A 21,000-nucleotide genomic window follows, 5' to 3' on the forward strand; every position below is an offset into this window, starting at 1 on the left:
GCAACCTCAAATATAGCAGTACTGCCATACACTACTGTTTTGTCTGATCATTACTTAATAAAGTTTGAAATTCTAGTTCCTTGTCAAAGACAAGAGAGCAATCAGCATTATAGGAGCCGTCATTTCAACTCCATGACTGCAACTGCGCTATCTGAGATACTGTCGCCGACAACCGCTATATTTCTCACACACGCCGGCTCTATTGATAATCTTACAAATGAATTCAATGCGACATTGTTAAATGCCATTGACGCTGTGGCGCCGTTACGTCTGAAAACTCGCCGTAGAGTGCCTACTCCGTGGTTCACAGATGAAACGCGTACGCTTAAGCAATTATGTAGAAAGCATGAGCGCAGATGGCGTCTAACCAAACTTGAGGTTTTCCATCAGGCATGGCAGGATAGCCTCCTGAAATATAAAGATGCGCTTATCTTAGCAAAAACTCGGTATTTTTCGCAAGTTATTAATCTCAATAAAAACAATCCGAAACACCTATTTGATACAGTGGCAAAGCTGACTCTGCGCCAGCCGACCCCCGATAGTTCCTTCCACTCAGCTGACGAGTTCATGAAATTTTTTGCTCAAAAGATTGAATCCATTAGGGATGAGATCAAGAATACCATTCCAATCGCTCGGTCGAGCCCGCCGTTTACCAACGCTGATGATCATGCAACAACCCTCTCAACTTTTAAAAGCGTGTCTCTTGAAAGGCTTACACAATTGGTTAGTGCGGCTAAACAAACAACATGTTTACTCGACTCTCTTCCAGCCAAACTACTTAAAGAATTATTTCAAATTTTGGGACCGGCCGTCTTAAATATAATCAATCTGTCTGTCTCCTCTGAGATAGTGCCTACAGCCTTTAAAACCGCTATCATTAAACCGTTACTTAAGCGACCAAATCTTGACCCGGACTGTGTCAGTAATTATAGGCCAGTTTCAAACCTCCCATTCATAGCAAAACTTCTTGAAAAAGTAGTAGCGCAGCAGCTTATTGATTACATGGTCGCCAATAATCGATATGACACTTTTCAGTCTGGTTTTAGAGTTAATCATTCCACTGAGACAGCACTTGCTAAAGTGACTAACGATCTCCTCATAGCTATGGATTCAAACACTTCGTCTGTACTGTTACTACTCGATCTTAGTGCTGCCTTCGACACTGTAGACTTCGATATTTTATTAGGGCGTCTTAAAAGTTGTGTTGGTATTTCAGGGTCAGCACTAGGCTGGTTCCATTCCTATCTATCAAAGAGGACGCACCGAGTGGTCCATGGCAATGCGTCCTCGGAGCTCTATAATGTTACGTGTGGTGTCCCACAGGGATCGGTTCTCGGACCAATTCTTTTTTATATTTATATGGTTCCGCTTGGAGACATAATACGTAAATATAATACCGTTTTTTTCCGTGTATAGTGCGCAAAATTTAACGAATTTATTGTCCTAAAATCTGGGGTGCGCATTATACATGGGTACAAAATTTTTTTAATCATTTATTTATTTATTTTTTATTTATTTATTTTTTTTAGAAAACAAAACCAACAACAGGACTGACCGACAAAGTCGTGGAACAAAAAGACAGGAACAGAAAGCAGACATCATGACAGTAACACATGCAATGATCCGACGGTGAGAGAGGGGCAGACAGGACTTAAATACAAAACACGTTACATCGATTGAGGTGACACAGGAAGAGAGGGGCGACGCAAACAGAAACTATGGCAACCTAGACAAAAAGGCAAAACTGCGGACGAGACATGACAAATCTCCCCCGAAATAAAACTTGTAATCACCTTTCTTCTTGTTTGTTGTCAATCGCGCATCGCATTCAGCCATCCTGTCTCAACACACTTAGTCAAAAAAATCCATAATTGACGACACATCGTTTGATGCGATGGTGCAATCCTTGATGGTGTGTTATTGTCAAATATTGTTTGTTTTTTAATCTCCATCGCGGACCGGACGTCATACGGAGGCCGCCATTACAGATGCGCAGAACGGATGCGCAAGACACGTCAGCTATATAAAGAGCGAGAGTTCAGTTCTCCTGTGGTGTGCAAGGACTGGAGTTGGAGGCGGAGTGACAAATGACGGTGCCAACGGCAGTTGTTTTAATGACATTTATAATTATCTTCATTCAACCACGGGCCGACTCTTTTCCCCTCGAGATCCTAACACCAACTAAACCAAACAGGAAACTCCCACACCTCTAAACCATCCCACCGGAACTCGGCAACGTGAACTTAGATTCCGGGTGAATTATGCCAACCAACTACACTCCACCTATTAGTTTCAATTCACAGTTTAATTTGCAGTTTCAATCAGCAAATAACAAAATGCGTATTACAGGTCTGTCATATTTTATTTCACAACACTTTGCCTTGTTCCTTTCGTCTCTGCTGTTCACTTCAAACACGCTCCATACGAGCGCAACGCTCTCGTATCAGACAAGGCTTGCTCGATCACCTGCTCGTTTGCTGTCTGTCACAATGTACCCTACACAAATCCGAAACATTTGTTGCGGCTCCGAGTCACAACGAGGGGCAAGTTTTGGTTTCCAAGGGTGTTTTTATTCCTCTTCAACGTCTCTCCCATACAGAGCCGCCTTTTTCACGTCCGCACGGCTCTTTCCCGTGCGCGCACGGAGCGCGGTAGTGCGTTTACGGGCAGTCGGAGAAATCAACGCCAACAAAAAAAATTACATCCAGCCTAGTTAAGACCATACCAAAGACTATAAAAATGGGACCCATTGCCTCCCTGCGTGTGTGACGATCATTGGGACTTAAAAAAAAAAAAAAGAAAAATTTCATTAAAAAAAAATCATAAAAATTGGGTGCGTAATATACATGGGTACAGGCTTTTTTCCAGCATCAGCATGCCATTTTTAGGGTGCGTATTATACATGGGGGCGCACTATACACGGAAAAAAACGGTATTTGTTTTCAATGCTATGCGGATGACACCCAATTATATATGCCGTTATCGATGACAAATCCGCGGGATTGTTGTAATCTTGAGGCGTGCCTTGCGGAGATCAAGCAATGGATGTCTCTCAACTTCCTTCGTCTTAACCCAGATAAAACTGAGATGTTGATAATTGGTCCAACTCGTTATCAACACTTATTCAAGGAAACCGCTATAACTATGGATAACCGTACTATCACTCAAAGCGATACTGTAACTAATCACGGGGTAATATTTGACCAAACTCTCTCCTTTCAAAAGCACATTAAGAATATAAGCGGAATTGCATTTTGTCACCTTCGTAATATTGCAAAGATTCGTCCGATCCTCTCGACCGGTGATGCGGAAACTATTATACATGCGTTCGTCACGTCGCGCCTGGACTACTGTAATGTACTATTTTCGGGTCTTCCTAAGTCCCGCATCAAAAGTCTACAGTTAGTACAAAATGCTGCTGCAAGGCTGCTCTCTCTGGCAGGAAAATTTGATCACATTACCCCAATACTAGCCAACTTACATTGGCTCCCGGTCCATTTAAGATGTGACTTCAAGGTTCTTCGATTAACCTATAAATCACTGCATGGCTTAGCGCCTTCATATCTCGTCGACCTAGTTGTTCCTTATGTTCCGTCTCGTAACCTTCGTTCGCAAAACGCTACCCTTTTAGCGACACCGAGGGCCAAGAAAATGGCATTTTCTATTCGGGCTCTAGAGCTTTGGAATGCCCTACCAATGGATATTAGGACTGCTACCTCAATAGAAACATTTAAGACACGTTTAAAGACACATTTCTATGACATGGCCTTAAACTAACCTGTAGTGGCTGATTCGGCTGGAGTTTGTTTTCTCTCCCTCTCCACCCCGTCCCTCCCCCCTCCCCGGCCGGGGAGGTGGTTAGGTGGCCCCCCTGCTGACAGCGGCTATCTGGATTCTCGTGGGCCAATTCAGGATGGGGGAACTGCAGCTCAACCTCCTCGAAGACACTGCCAGGACAATTGAGGGCTCCTTCGGCAGCCCTCTGCTCTGACATGGACATCCACTTTTTATTTCATTGATTTTCATGTTGTATCATTTGTGCCCTATCTGCGTCCATTTCAACCTGGTGATCCTGAAAGGGGGATCCTTCCATCTGTGGTCCCTTCTCAAGGTTTCTCATTTTCCCCCGGTAGGGGTTTTTAAGTTTTTCCTTGCCCTTTTGGGAGCTTATGTCAGGTCTAAATACCATCAGACATTTATTTACACGCTGGAAACAAAGAGGAGAAGACAACCAGTATTCTTTTGCTCGCGAGGAGAATTAGGTAGAGGGCCCAGTTCACAGTCCTCTACTAATTCTGGCCTGCCCTACCGTCATCTCCTCTTTTTATTTTGGGTTGCCCTGGTTACAAGAGGCGTTGCTACACTAAAGGGAGGGGAGAGTGTGTCTGTAGCAACGCTGTTTCAGCTAGCTAATCATGTTGTGTGGTGCGAGGCCGCATGGCCTTGGCCGATCTGTGACCCCAGGAATGCAGAGTCTGTTCTTAGATGGTTGGCATCCTTGTTCCTGGGTGCAATCTCTAAACCTGGATGCCGTGTCTCTGTAAAACAATGCTCTAGACTTTCTTGCTACATTTCACACAATAGTAATAATAATAAGTAAATAATCAGATACCTCTCGTGCAAACACTCTAACAAACGTTAAGTAGATGTGAGATAACTTGCATGAAGTCTACTTAAACAAACATTGAGTAAATATGGGATAACTAAAAACTGTCTCGGACAAAACAATTAACAGAGAAAGGACTTCTATTGAACTAACAAAGAACAAAGAACAAAGGTGTTCTGTTTCTAACTAGTGAGGGCCTCTTCACAGATAAGACAAGGAAGGGGGTATAAGGACTCCCCCAAGGCTCATAAGGCACATATGTTGACTTGACCGAAGATATGTGACCTTCGGTTCCAGGCCGACCAGCGCTTCAGCAAAACTAATTATTCTAACATTTCCCTCCTGTTTATCACATATTTGCTCAAATCCTCACATCACCGTAAACAACCACTTCTCTCGATTTTCAGTTGTCGGATCACATTTATGAAAACAAATATGTTTACACTCAAAGGATAAACGTCGCGTCGTCATCATTCAGAATCGCATGGATCGGGGAAAAAGTCCTCTAGCGTCTGTGTACAAATCCCGTCATCGACATCATTATCATCGTCATCGCTATCATCTTGGCGCTCAGACATTAGGTACATCCGAGCCATCTTGTCCTCCATGGGCGATATTGCTGTAGTGATGAGACGGTTAAACAGAGCACGCAGGCAAGGAACACATCAACATCCACACAAGGTGAGTATAGCAGCAAATACTGCAACTGATATCAAAATTGAGGACACAAGGGCTTTATACTTCCCAAAAACATCCATCCATTTGTCCCAGACTGATGTGTCCACACCAGAGTGCTCTTTCATCCTTGCATTGAGGGATTGCAGGCCTGCAATAGCCCTCGTCAGGCTCCCATCAGGGGCGGTGTTGTTGGGGATGAAGGTGCAGCATTGTTCTCCGAACATTGCGCAGACCCCTCCTTTCTCAGACAACAACATATCAAGAGCAATACGGTTCTGGAATGCCATTAGGGAGGTTGTGGCTAGCTGTTCATGCACTGCCTCAAGCCCCGCTTGTGTCCAATTGCCCAATTTCTTCACATTGTAGTGGATGTAGTTTATTCTGTCTACGTTCTTGTTCACCGCTCACCAACAGCAAATGGAGGACTCCCATCGCGCTGCAATTTGGTCAATTAATTCTTATTAATCAGGGACTCCTCTAGGGACTCCAATTGCATCAATTTCGGTCAGATCATCGTCGCCTCTCAAATTTAAAAATATTTTGGTTTTTACTAGCTTTCTTTCCTGATCTTGGCATGTTGATGCATATACAATTTCACTTGACTACATTCTCTGAAAGCAATGGCTTCTTCTTTTTTTTTTTTCTTAATGGATGCTCAATAGAATGTTCTGTCACACATTTCACAATCCAATAGATAGATTTCACACAGTCTTTGATCAATGGTGACGGTACAACATAAAGCAATGGTCGCAAACCCATACATATGACATATTCAATTGTCTTTACAGCTTGTTTTGCCATTAGCAATCAATTGTTTCGTTTAGCAGTTTACTCTTATACTAGTTACCTGAAACAAATTATCCACATTCGCTTTAGATATATTCATCCCATTCATTAACATCTACAGCGATTGTTAACAAAGTACACATATAAACATCATACTTTCATGGCAGTCCAGATCCGACACAGCAGATCATCCTGCAAAGGTCAAATTGATCTTTTAAATCGCTACAATGCAGCATAATTTTTTAGGAGTGATCAATATAAGTTGTTCACTCATCTCTCCCCTACTCATTATGACTTAGTTCCCACAAATACCATATTGCTGAAGTTAACAAAGTGGCAACAAAGATGGCCACCTTACATGCAATAGCGTCATTGTTCCATTTTCTTGTTCCCGGCATTTCTCTAAGAGGTAAGGCTCCCTTTGGGTCACTTTTTCCCGATTGAACGTTACCTCAAAAGAAATTACCCTTTTGTAATTTGCAAGGACCACCTCAACTGACCTTTCTGCTATTTTAATGGCAGTTGACGTAATTATCAATATTCAATGTGGCCCTTCCCCTTTGGAAGAACACCAGTGTTTCATTTTCAATGCTCTTAATGAGAACGTGCTTTGTTCTTTTTGCCTTTAAAATATTAATTATAAATATAGAATGTAAATGCCAAATTTGAATCATCCTTAGTTTCCCACTTGGTTTTAAAACATTGTAATCTATATTGTCGCCCAAACAATCTTTCATACGGGGTTAAACCCACAATACTTGTAATATTTATGTACAGTTTGACCAGGTCTAAACATTTTGTCCATTATCTTCCAGTTTCTTCCATGCACTTCTTCACACTTTATACTAATCCTGCACTTCGGCGATGGTGTGCACAATGATTTTTAAATCTTTATTGAACATTGTGCTTCTTCTCCTCATTACTTGATTTACAAAGTGCCCCCATTATCATGAGAATTTATCTCCGAAATCCCATATCTCTGTATTATTTCTTTGCATAACGTGTTTGCCACTGTTAAGGCATTCAGTGTTTTTGTTGAAACCAATTCAAACCATTTTGAGAATGCATCTTTTATGACCAGGCAGTATAACCCTGTGGATTGCATGTTAAACAAGCTCTACAAAAAAATTTGTTTTGAAAATGTTTTAAATATGAATCAAATCCGTATGTTGTATAAAGCTGACGACTGACCTGCCCCACTATCCCTCCTCTTGAGCCATGTGACACGCACTACGTATGGCTCAATATTGCTGCCAATTGGTATAGGTTCTTTGGTAGGATAGGTCTGTCTTCTGGTCATTTATAGATGCCATTCTCTACTCTTGCCCCTCTTTTTGTCCATGATTGAATTTCAGTTTATGGACTTTGTCGCTGCACATCTTTAAAAACGTTTCAGGAGTTTAATCTGCTTCTTGTGTGTATAAAATTTGAAGCATCTCTTGCACCACAGCTATGCGGTTCCGTCTGCAAGCTCGTTCCCTCTTGAATTTAATCAGCTTCTTGTGTGTGTGCCCTGCACACGTGCATATAGCTATTTTTCGTGGCAATTGGACTGCTTCCACAACTAGCTCAGTTGTAGTTTCTTGTAGTTTCTTTTCAATCAGTTTCTCATCGTTTATCACAAGAATCTTAGTAATTTGAACAAAAATCAAAAGGTATGTTTTATTTTACTCAATTTACTCAAACGATTTAGAGAATCCATATGTAGTAAAGCGTTGTATTACTACATATGATTTCATCTTCATTTAATTTTGACACACCTTTCAAAATGCTTCTCAGTGTCCCAGTGCACACATGCTTTGCGTGTGTAACTGGGTGTCTCAACCCGTGTTCCACATCCTAATCTTTCCTCCCTCCAGGTGTCAAACCAATCAAGATAAAGATAAAAAACAACAAAATAACCGCCAGTAAATTGATATAATAGTCAATTGTTGTTGTTTCTTAACTTTAACTAACTCAATCACTCTCTTATCCTCAAATGTAAAAACTTGTGTAGTCTTGACACAACCAATCGACTATTTCTTCTAAATTTAGCTTTGAAATGTTGTTATTTAATAATTTTGCTTCATCCAATTCCAGAAAGCAAGTTCTTTCCATCTCTCAAATTTTGTTTCATCAGGGCTAGGCATTAATGCAGTGTGGACCAGTTCCTGCCCACAAAAAATTGCTTGCCTTTCTTTTCTTCTTATTTTCATTAAATTGCTTTTGTTTTGCGGTGCAAATCATATAGACTACAATCTAGCAAATTCTTTTGTGCACCTACATTAGCCAATTTTAACACATAACACTGACAGCACACAGACAACACAAAAACTTACAGCAGAGACACAGCTCACAAACAATACAAACAAACAAACAACGCTGCGCAAACGTCATCCTCTATCTTGACGTTTTGGTTATACTTTTGTTTTCTCATCAGTGCCTTTTATCCTTCATGCAAATATTGTCACATCTTCCTTAAGCATCACTCTCTGAGAAAATCACACTGTCCCTGCCCCGCCCGCAGCCATAGCACCCCTCGTGCGAGGGGGAGGGCGCAGCATCAATGTTGATTGGTCACAGGCTGGCCATTTCCTGCAACAACCATGATGCCGGCCCACCGCCCACACGAGCATAGCAAAAGCCCACGCGGACAGCCCCGCCCCGCGACAACGCGCGAGCGCAGGCACGCTTATCAGTTTCACCTTCTCAAAGGGCAGGCCAACTTTGCTGTTGCCCTCCCCCATCATGTTCACCTTCAACATCTTTCAGTCTTCTACACAACATTTGCTGTATCTTATTCTCGTCCTATCAAGCCACCATCCTAGTCACTGTCTGCCACGCACGTCTTATTTTCTCTACTGCCACACACTGCTCATCTTAGTCTCTCCAACCAACTTAAACACACCATTTTCCACTTCTCAATTTCCCTATTATTGCTCAACAGCCTCCAGAACATTCTCCATTACTGATTTCTTCCATAGGACACACATCTCACTCACACTCATACACACACTCATTCATGAGGATCCTCTGCGCGCACACGCACACACACACCAGCACAAAAGGATGACGCACAACATATAAGAACACATAGAACGCACTAAGAACACCTTTTTGCTCGTATTACTTGTCAGATTTATTCTCTATTTTACTTTTAGAAGCTATTTGTAATTCCTTTCCATTTATTTTGCAAATTTTAACTTCAGTGTTACTTTATATTACTTTAACCTTTTAACACAAATATCTCCTGTATATTTAAGCTAATTTCTTTTTAATTTTGCCAGCTAGGTTCCCACTTCATTACATGGAAACCTGACTTGATTTGACTTTGGCCTAGTCATAACTGTCTTTGTTAATTTGTGCAGTCACGTGTCATGTGACCGTTTTCTCCGCAACTCCAGCATTCTATTCGAGGTTGCACAACTCCTCTTCCTCGGCCTCTAAGGCCTTCTCTGTTGGGTATTGCTCGCCCTCTCTGGCCTTTCTGTCCTCTGCCTGCATTTTGGTAAAAAGTGTCACTATCCTGGTCTACCAAAAAAGTGTTTTTTGAAGCTTTCATTTGTTTTCGTTTTCGTTTGTCTATTACTACTCTTTCTGCATGGAGGGCGTGATTTATGTATTCCTCCCGCTATGATCTTTAGTTTTGAATTTGTAGCATGTGTTTTCTCTACGTGCTTCTCTACTTTCTCTAGACCTCTCCCTTCTTCTCTAACTCTGTAAATTTTGTTTTTCTCTTGCCTGCCTACTGTTAGGCCCCGTCTCATCATCTTCCTGCCTGCAATACAGCGCTTTCTGAGTTTTCTTTTTTTTTTCCTTTTCCTTTCTCTCTCTCTCCTGCTACTTTCAACCAAAACACTACATCCTCATCCCCCTCCTCCTTCATCTTTTTGGGGTTTCTTTTAGTCTTTTCTTTTATGGCACCTCTAAGTTCGGTCAATTTGGTTGTTTTAAGTTGACCCTCAAATTTATATTTTTTTTTAACCCATTTATCAAGATTTTTAAGTCGGTCAGGATCCTGCCTTTCAATTATTTTCCAATCCTTACATTTAAGTGCATCTCGGATCTTATTTTTGGTCTGCAAGTTCCCCATTTTAATCAATTTGGTCCCAACTGTAAAACCATAGGGGTTTCTAAAGTCGGGTGTTCCCAGTGGGATACCGAAAAGATCCTGTGGTGATTCTCACTTTTACCAGCGTTCTGGTGGGTTCTGGTGGAGAATCCTTGCCTATTGTGTCCACAGAACCACGTTATGTGTTCCCCACTGCTTTAATATGGAATACTATATCTAGTGATATGTATTCCCATTCACACTCTCATTCACACAGTTTTGCGTGACTTTCGGTTTAACTTCCCGCGGACTACGCTAACCCTTTTGAACGGACTTCTCCGTCGGACACCTTTGTCCTTTATTTAAACGGACCTCTCCGTTTTGTTACCTTTAGACGGACGTCTCCGTTCTGTAACTTTTCTTGGACACCTCTGTCCTTTTATTTCAACGGACCTCTCCGTTTTGTTACTTTAGACGGACATCTCCGTTTTGTAACTTTTCTTGGACACCTCTGTCCTTTTATTTCAACGGACCTCTCCGTTTTGGTACCTTTAGAACGGACCTCTCCGTTCTGTCCTAGGACTTTTATAGGGCACGACGAGCCCTCGGCCGCACCACACTTTTAAACAAAAACAAACTCACCCTCTGGTTCTCTTCACCTCTGCACTTCGGATCGCCTTCAACCTCTGGATCCCAGCTGACGAGCAGACAGCCAGCCCTTGAAAAGGATTCTAGGACCTCACCTAGGGAGGTCCTGCCGCGCGCGGTCTATCTGGATCTCCGCTGCCGCCCGCTGGAATCCTCGGGTGTATTGGCATCCGGCTCGAAGGACCAATAAAATGTCAGGTCTAAATACCATCAGACATTTATTTACACGCTGGAAACAAAGAGGAGAAGACAACCAGTATTCTTTTGCTCGCGAGGAGAATTAGGTAGAGGGCCCAGTTCACAGTCCTCTACTAATTCTGGCCTGCCCTACCGTCATCTCCTCTTTTTATTTTGGGTTGCCCTGGTTACAAGAGGCGTTGCTACACTAAAGGGAGGGGAGAGTGTGTCTGTAGCAACGCTGTTTCAGCTAGCTAATCATGTTGTGTGGTGCGAGGCCGCATGGCCTTGGCCGATCTGTGACCCCAGGAATGCAGAGTCTGTTCTTAGATGGTTGGCATCCTTGTTCCTGGGTGCAATCTCTAAACCTGGATGCCGTGTCTCTGTAAAACAATGCTCTAGACTTTCTTGCTACATTTCACACAATAGTAATAATAATAAGTAAATAATCAGATACCTCTCGTGCAAACACTCTAACAAACGTTAAGTAGATGTGAGATAACTTGCATGAAGTCTACTTAAACAAACATTGAGTAAATATGGGATAACTAAAAACTGTCTCGGACAAAACAATTAACAGAGAAAGGACTTCTATTGAACTAACAAAGAACAAAGAACAAAGGTGTTCTGTTTCTAACTAGTGAGGGCCTCTTCACAGATAAGACAAGGAAGGGAGTATAAGGACTCCCCCAAGGCTCATAAGGCACATATGTTGACTTGACCGAAGATATGTGACCTTCGGTTCCAGGCCGACCAGCGCTTCAGCAAAACTAATTATTCTAACACTTAAGATCAGGGGATGCTTTGAGAATAATTGTCAATTTCTGTCTATGTGAAGCCCTTTGAGACTGCTTGTGATTTAGGGCTATACAAATAAACTTGACTTGACTTGATATAAAACCGATCCATTATTATTATTATTATTATATTATTAACGCAACGGGAGGAGACAATTGTAGAAATTTGATAGTTAATTTTCAGCACATGCGTTATTGGGAGCAAGCACCATATCATCAATGAGACCAGTCAGGGAGGAGTGACTAGACTTGTCTACTACCTCAGCAGAAAGTGTGGCAAATCATGACACTCTAGTCTACACAAACAGCTATGTGCATTATGCGACTCTAGCCTAGCACTAGTTAACTTTAACTATGCAGACTCCAAACCATTCCAACAGGTGGTCTAGCCACCTGTGACCCTGCCTGCTTTACTGTGGACTTTCATGAACAGCTCAAACAGTAATCTATGTTTCTAGAAAGAGTGATGGCGCTTTCATGGTTAGGGTGAAGGCTGTCCATCCTCACCCGGTCGGGGCGGCCAGTTATCGACATACTGCAATCTTTAAATTTTGCAGAAACCAGCCATCTACCGATTAAGCAAGAATAATCTGCTAAACCTCTCATCATTGCCTCTTGCAGGCAAGGGGCCAGAGATAATTACTCGATGCCGACTCATCTTTCTGGCGAGACTGCAAGCCCTCGCTATGTTTTTTTTTTATCTCTGATTGCCTTATCCTAGTATCAATGGAGGGGACGTGTATCACTATATTTGTGTACAAGTGTTGTCGGTGCTTCGCTGTTGACTAGGCCTTTTGCGAGTCAGCTCCCTAAGGTTAGCTTCAATGTCAGGTGCTCTGGCTTCAGGAACACACATTACTGTGCCTGGACTTTTAAGCGTGATGTTGCGGTTAATGGAGTCATCTATGACCAAGGTGGATTGGGACGGGTATGGTTCTTTACAGGTTCATCGCTGAAGGCAAGCCGCTTAATGATAACCGGGCCAGCCCGCATATGTGTCCGCCACATCTATGGTTATCGGGTTGTTCTGTTCTCACGGACACGTCCCTCTAGCAGGGACAGCCTCTCTAGAAGAAGGGTGCAATTGGTGCACAGAGCCATAAAAACCCGTTTATCCGAAGCCATACTTGCATGTCCAGTGAACGACAGTAGACAAACAGCCACGGAGCCCCGCTGAATTGCAAGCAGTGACGTGGTCGAAACTGGCAAGGATTGATGGTTTGCTGCTTACAAAGATAAAGATAGTAGACTCCTAATAGTAAAGTAAAAAGGTAGGATGCGTGTGAGGGGAACTACAAAAACAGAATGTAGAATGTTGAAGGTTGTCTTTTTGGCGTTGCTGTGACATACCCAGCCACACTCCACAGTGGACATGTTTTGAAAAAGAAACTTGGATGTCCGTTGTCTGTGTCCAATGATAATTACTATTAAAAAGCAGAAACATGAGCCTTACATTCTGTGGTGAGATAAAGTCAGTAAAATATCAACTCATGGCAAGAAACATGTCTACTAGCCTCAGTATTTATCAAATTTATATGGACAGTTGACTTGGAAGAGGGCTGGGTGTACTCAATTCCTTTGTTACTTCAGAAGATCAAGATTTTGAGGCCTTATTAACTCAAGAATAAATAAATACAAAATTAGGAAGTGAATTTATCCTAAATATTAGAAGTACATTTGCGAATTTAAAAATTCGGTAGTAGAATGCATTGCTGTGTGAAAGGTACAAGCTGGTTAATGTCAGATCTAATTATGTTTACACTCTCCTTAGCTGCTAAAAAAGGCAGCTTGATTACGCAACATAGATAATAATATAATACACCCATAAATGCAGCTGCTGCACAATATAAATAGAAATATAGCTACAATACCTGTTTATGAAGAAAATTATGTTGGTTAGTCCTTGCTAATATACAGAACCGTAGTGAATTGGCAATTTCATCGTGCACATGATTGTATGATAGTCAAACCTTTAATCCTTTTTTGTTATTTAAGTTCTTTTTTTTTTTCATTTTCAGGATGCCATGGAACAGTACACCAGACTGAAGAACTTAAAGAAAGTAAGTCATTACAAATGCCATAGTTTTTTTTGTTTTGTTATATGATATTATTTCAGTTTTTTTGTTAGTAATTTGATATATTTTGAGTTCTGTTTTCGCATTCCTTTCCTTCAGTCCCCTGATTACCTGATCAATAGGAAGCGGTGCAAGTATCTCAGGTCCAAGCTGTCCCACATCAAAAGGATGATCAGTGATTATGATCATCGACCTTGAATCTCAAGTTGGTATCCCAGTGAATGATGCAAACCTGCAGTGTCTCGCAACCGATTTTCAAATTTTTCAAGACTCATCATAAGCGGATACAAAAAATAATATACTTTTCGGAGTCAAGGTAGCAGGGATTTGTGTGGCTTTTCTTGATTATGGATTTTTTTTAAATTCATGAACTATGAAAAACAATTGAAAACAGGATGTCAAGTACTGTACATATAAATATCTGATTTAATTTCAAGCAACATTTAATGAATACGGCTTTTTATTTTTAAAGCAATTTAAATACACTTTCTTAAAGACAGGTGATATGCCATCTACTCTACTAATTACAGCATTTAAAATCATTCATCTCTTGTAAACAATATTTAGTATACAATTGTACATGTTTTTAATTGTTTTTAGCATGTGAAATAAAATGTTTCTCTAGATTCTGTTGTATTGTTTATCAACTTGGATTTTTAAATCATATTGCCGAATTCAGCTTTCATTTCCTCAGAAAATTAAGTTAAAAAGACTAACTAAACGCACACATAGAAAACAAATTATGATAATCGAATGTGGAATACTAGCACGACACACATTAAGAATGTACCATCATTTCTTTTGGAAAAGATTTAGGAAGTTGGTTTTCTTTACCGACTTTCTTTGCCCTGTGGCTTCACCCATGAAAAAAAAAAGTTTTACAATTGTGCATATTTGTGATGAGAACAACCCACACCCAAAACAACTCACCCCCAAGTTGAAGAAAGTTTCTTCAAGAAACCAAGCAGCGTTTGTCAGTACAGCACGGCCACAGCATGTCCCCTCAACTGATCCAGGAAGTTAAACAAAGACCCTGGTAGCGAGTATGTACTCAGGAAGACCCTGGTGGAACCTTCCAGAACCGGAACCTTTGTTGCGTGTTTGTGAACAAGAACGACACAAACTACCAGGGTAGATGGGGAAGTTCCTGAGTAATGTCCTGTGGTGTGAAAGCCCCTTACGTGTGACCTGTTATTGGATTAAACTGTTCAGAAAATGAATGGATGGATAGATTAGTGTGTGCGCGCGCGCGCACACACACACACACACGCATGCACACACACACCTCGTTTATTGCTGTAGTATCGCTGTTGTTATGTTATCGCGAGAACAGCAAATGACTAGAGAGCGAGCAAGGAACTAGCAGCTAACAAGAAACGGACATGTGGAAATAAAGGAGTTGAAGTTAAACAAAGACTGTTTTATTGAGGAACACAACATTTTGGCGACGAGGAAACGGTTTATCGCGAACCCAGAAGCAAGAAAGGACGACTGGGATTCTACGTCCATACTGGAAAAAAAAAAGTGAGAAGACAACTGTATCGTGTTGACCATGTCGAGCGGCGATGGAGCCGCGCTGGGACAAGCTGCACCTGAACCCAGGTACGCCCAACTGAACGCGCCTGCTGCGTTGAACCTTGGGGCGTCTGATTTATTCACAGAATATAGCCTGTGGAAGGACTCCTACAGTTTTTTCGAAGTTGCCAGTGGAACTATTAATGCACCAGACTTAGTGAGGAGGGCCACATTACTGCATTGCATTGGAGCACCTACGCAAAGAATTTTTGCCAATCTACCTGGAAGCAAAAGTACGTATGCACAGACTGTTGCTGCTCTAGACTCGTATTTCACACCACGAAGAAATGTAGTCCTGGAGAGACACAAGTTTAGACAGAGAGCTCAGTGTACTGATGAGTCAGTAGATGCTTTTGTGAATGCGTTGAGAGAATTGGCGAAATCATGTGACTTTGGTGCACTGGAGGACGATATGATAAGAGATCAAATAGTGGAAAAATGTGCAATGAGAAAGCTGCGTGACAAACTGCTTCAGGATGATGGACTGAGTTTAGATAGAGCATTGTCAACTGCGAGAGCTTTTGAAGCAGCGCAGGCAGAATCTAAACTTTTCACGGAGAGTGCTTATCACAAAGCTGGAGACGACCGCATTCGCTTCACCGAGAGGAGTGTGCGTGTGGATCCCAGACGGACCGGAGATGCGAAGCAAGGAAGGAGAGGCAGCCAAGGGCAAGCCAACAGCACCACCCAGTGTTACAGATGTGGAATGGACACTCACACAGCAGACGACTGTGGAGCTAAGACAGCAACGTGTCTTTTCTGTAAGAAAACGGGACATTATGCTCGCATGTGTCTCAAGAAGAAAAAGAAAGCACAGGGAGAAAGTAACAGTGACAAATATAAAGACAGAAATAAGGAAAAAGATAAATCAAAGACTGGTAAACCAGTGAGAGCAGTAGTGCAGGAACTTTCTGATTCAGACTCAGATGAGTTTATCCATGCTGTAGATCCTGAAGGCACAGAAAGAGTCAATGTAAATGGACAATGGCTGAAAAAGGTCATAGATACAGGAAGTGGAAGAAAGTGTTTTGTCCGTCTAATGAGTGTTTGTCCGGCAGTTTTTTTTGTTCGTCTCGTCGTACTGAGTCGTGCTACAAGTACGGCAGGCAGGTTCTGCTTGACATCGGCAAAAGCGAGTTTTGTCGAGTTCTGGACTTTGATGCGGGAACATCAAAGGAGCTCGGACTGCTACGTCCTGAAGCGTCGCCGGGCTCGTCTGCTATTCCTCCCCCGGTTGGGAAGCGTCGAAAGCGGTGTGCGAGGAGGCTGAAGAGGGGCAAACGCGGGGGCGTCCGGGCCAGGCTGGCGGCCAGCCCTGCTCGTGCCTTCCATTCTTCTGGCGAATGTTCGATCGCTGGACAACAAAATGGATTACATTCGCCTGCTGCAATCTACAAACCGGACAGTGCGGGACTGCTGTGTGCTCGTGTTCACTGAGACTTGGTTGACTGTCAACATTCCGGACTCTGCCGTACATCTGGAGCGGCTAGCGTGCTATCGGGCGGACCGGGCCATTGTACAAGGGGGGAAATCTCGTGGAGGTGGAATATGCGTCTACATCCGTGACGAATGGTGCCGGGACTCTGTAGTGGTATGCAAGCACTGCTCGCCACTGGCGGAGTTCGTGATCATTAAGTGCCGTCCTTTTTACCTGCCAAGGGAATTTACCGCGATTCTGCTAGTCGCGGTTTACATCCCGCCTTCCAACATCGAAGGCGACAGGGTCGCGGCTCTTAGTGAACTGTACCAGGCTGTCAGTGGACAAGAGACAGCGCACCCTGACGGTTTCACCATCTTCGCTGGGGATTTTAATCATGCTAACCTGAAGTCTGTTTTTCCGAGGCTTCACCAGCATGTTAATTTTCCTACGCGTGGCGACAGCTTCCTGGACCGGGTCTACTCTTCGCATAAAGGAGCTTTCAAAGCCGCCCCCCTCCCCCATCTTGGACTTTCTGACCATATCACTGTTATGCTTTTGCCCGCAAACAGACAAATGGTGAGAGCGTCCAGGCCGGTTCGCAAGCAGGTACGGGTGTGGCCTGAGGGTGCCTCTGATGCACTGCGTGACTGCTTTGGCTCTACTGACTGGGACATGTTTAGGAGGGCTGCCACTTGCGACGATCGGACAGACATTGAGGAGTATACTGACTCTGTTTCCTCCTACATCAGGAAGTGTATTGATGATGTGACTCTCTCAAAATCCATCGTCACTCGGGCTAACCGGAAGCCATGGCTGACAGGGGCTGTCTTCAGGCTGCTGAGGGCCAGGGACAAAGCCTTTAGAGCAGGGGATGAGGCTGGCTTGAGGACTGCGAGGGCCGACCTGTCCCGGGGCATCAAAGAAGCAAAGAGGGCGTTCTCGTGCAAAATTGCCGCCCACTTCAAGGACAGCAGGGACGCACGGAGCCTTTGGCAGGGCATTCAGACCATCACGGATTACAAGCCCGCGCCGCAGAGCTGTGAAGGCGACGTCCGTCTGCTCGATGACCTCAACCGCTTCTTTGCTCGCTTCGACGCTCAGAACAGCACTTGCCCGCTGAAGGCCACTCCCCCTTCACACGAGCTGCCCCTGTGCCTCTCCGCCGACAGCGTGAGGAGGGCGCTTGCCGCCATCAACATCCGTAAGGCGGCGGGCCCTGACAACATCCCGGGTCGGGCGCTGAAGGACTGCGCTGGTGAGCTGACGGATGTCTTCACGGACATCTTTAACACTTCCCTGCAGCAGGCCATCGTCCCGTCGTGTTTCAAAGCTGCCACCATCGTACCTGTGCCGAAGAAACCCGCTCCGTCCTGCTTCAATGACTACCGCCCCGTGGCACTTACGCCCATCATCATGAAGTGCTTTGAGCGGCTTGTCATGGAGCACATCCGATCCGTTCTCCCCCCCACCACTGACCCCTTCCAGTTTGCGTACCGAGCCAAGCGGTCTTCTGAGGATGCCATCTGCTCTGCCCTCCACTCGGCCCTCACCCACCTGGAGAGGAGGGACTCGTATGTGAGATTGCTGTTTGTGGACTTACGTTCTGCCTTCAACACCATTGTGCCACAACGCCTCATCAGCAAACTTGACGCGCTGGGCCTCAGTACCTACCTCTGCAACTGGCTACTGGACTTCCTCTGTCAGAGGCCACAGGTAGTACGTGTTGGCGACAAAATCTCCGCCAGCATCACGCTGAGCACGGGGGCCCCCCAAGGCTGCGTGCTCAGTCCGCTGCTCTTCACCCTCCTGACGCATGACTGCACTGCAACCTACAGCGACAACCGTATCGTGAAGTTTGCTGACGACACGACTCTGGTGGGTCTCATCACCAAGGGAGACGAGACTCAATACAGGCTGGAGGTTGACCTTCTGACCACGTGGTGCAGGGACAACAACCTCCTGCTGAACGTCGACAAGACCAAGGAGATTGTTGTGGACTTCCGGAAGGGTCACACCCAACACCTGCCGCTGACCATCGACGGTGCTGTGGTGGAGCGAGTGAGCAGCGCCAAGTTCCTGGGGGTGCACATCAGTGAGGATCTCTCCTGGTCCACCAACACCACATCACTGGCAAAGAAAGCCCAGCGCCGCCTGTACTTCCTGCGGAAACTCAGGCGAGCGAGCGCTCCTCCGGCCGTCATGACTGCATTTTACCGCGGCACCATTGAGAGCGTCCTCTCCAGCTGTATTGCTGTTTGGGGTGGCGGCTGCACTGACTACAACTTGAAGGCCCTGCAGCGCATAGTGAACACTGCTGGTAAGATTGCTGGTGCTTCGCTCCCCTCCTTGAAGGACATTTACACCTCCCATCTCACCCGCAAGGCGACCACGATTGTGAGTGATGCGAGTCACCCCGCTCACTCTTTGTTCGAGCTTCTGCCCTCTGGGAAGAGGTACAGAAGCCTGCGCTCCCGCACCTCCAGACTCTCGAACAGCTTCATACTCCAGGCTGTTAGGATCCTGAACTCGCTCCCCCGTTCTGCGTAGCGTCCTGTACTTTTACTGTCTGAACTGTCTGAATGCACACTGGCTCTTATTATTTATTATTTGTTATTACTCTTATTATTTATTGTTTGTGCCTTTTTGTTTATGATGTTTTTTACTTTTGCGCTATGCTTGCTGGCTCCGTTATTTATTATTTATTCATCACTCTTACTATTGATTGTTTGAATTTTTGCCTTCTTGTTTTTATATTGTGTCGCGTACATGTATGTCTATCGTGTTATGTGTCTCGTCACCGTGGGATAGAGAAAAACGTAATTTCGGTCTCTTTGTGTGTTGTGACATGTGGAGAGATTTGACAATAAAGCTGACTTTGACTTTGAAACTTCATAGGAGAGGACCTGTTCCAAAGAACATTATCCACTTTAACAAAACTTAAACCAACTAAAAAGAGATTTTATGCATATGCACAAACTACTCCACTTAAATGTGTAGGTTACTTTGAGGCAGTATTTAGATGGAAAAACAATGAAGTCAAAGATAACATATATGTGATAGAAGGAAATGTAGAAGCACTGTTAGGCAGAAAAACAAGCTTTGAGTTAGAAATACTTAACACAGGAGAAACGGTGAACAAAGTATCACAAGAAGAGAGATTTGACAAACTTGTCAGCGAGGTCCAACAAGTTTTCAAAGGACTTGGTCAGATTAAAGGATACAGCCACAAGGTAACAGTCGATGAAAAAGTACCACCTATAGCACAGAGACTAAGGAGAGTCCCTTACCACATGATAGAAGCTGTAAACCAGGAGCTAGACAAGATGCTAGAACAAGATATTATAGAGGAAGTGAATGAAGGATCTGAATGGGTTTCTAACATCCTAATCATTCCCAAGAAAGAAACGCCAGAAGTAAGATTATGTGAAGACCTCAGGGAAGTGAATAAAGCAGTGATTAGGGAAAGACACCCAGTACCAACAGTAGATAGCATCTTACAAGCAGTGCAGGGAGCAAAAGTGTTCGCTAAGCTGGATGCCAGGAAAGGGTTTTGGCAATGTGATCTAGCTCCAGAATCCAGACCCTTGACGACATTTATCACACATAGAGGGTGCTACCGTTTCAAGAAAGTTCCCTTTGGACTATCAAGTGCACCTGAAGCCTATCAGAAGGCTATGGACTCTATGTTATGCGGAATGCCTGGCACAGTTTGCTACATGGAGGATGTAGTGGTTTTTGGAGAGAATGATGAGCAACTGGAACAGAGACTAAGACAAGTCTTTCAGAGATTCAAGAACAGAGGTTTAACCCTGAACAGAGACAAGTGTGCTTTTGGACTACAACAAATAGAGATACTTGGACATGTGATCTCTTCCGAAGGAATCAAACCAGACCCAAAAAAGGTTGAGGCTGTCTGCAAAGCGCCTAGACCTGAGAACATTCAACTGCTTCGTTCATTTCTAGGTACTTGTGGATTTCTGATGAAGTTCATACCAAATTATGCAAATTTATCAGAACCACTAAGGAAACTCACTAGAAAAGGACAAGCATGGAAGTGGACAAAAGAAACAGAAAGAGCATTCCAAGCAATGAAAGATGCTTTGGTGAGTGAGACATGCTTGGCCTACTTTAAACTAGAGGCACCAACTGTTGTGATCAGTGATGCAAGTCCCGTTGGACTTGGTGCTGTTTTGATGCAGACACAATCG

The 21,000-nt window shown here is 43.8% G+C and overlaps 1 protein-coding gene across 2 annotated transcripts in view; it reads left to right on the forward strand.

Annotated features, from left to right (window-relative positions):
* oclnb (occludin b) overlaps positions 1-14,423 on the forward strand; it is a 78,459-nt gene extending 64,036 nt beyond the window's left edge. For both annotated transcript variants that reach the window (XM_061279862.1, XM_061279863.1), the window contains 2 exons: positions 13,741-13,782; positions 13,897-14,423. In XM_061279862.1, the coding sequence (XP_061135846.1) occupies positions 13,741-13,782; positions 13,897-13,995 (141 nt within the window). In that variant the 3' untranslated portion in view covers positions 13,996-14,423. The remainder of the gene's footprint in view (positions 1-13,740; positions 13,783-13,896) is intronic.
* Positions 14,424-21,000: the final 6,577 nt, after the last annotated feature.

Source organism: Syngnathus typhle, linkage group LG5 (genome assembly GCF_033458585.1).
Source record: "Syngnathus typhle isolate RoL2023-S1 ecotype Sweden linkage group LG5, RoL_Styp_1.0, whole genome shotgun sequence".
In the NCBI taxonomy this organism is placed as follows: domain Eukaryota; kingdom Metazoa; phylum Chordata; class Actinopteri; order Syngnathiformes; family Syngnathidae; genus Syngnathus; species Syngnathus typhle.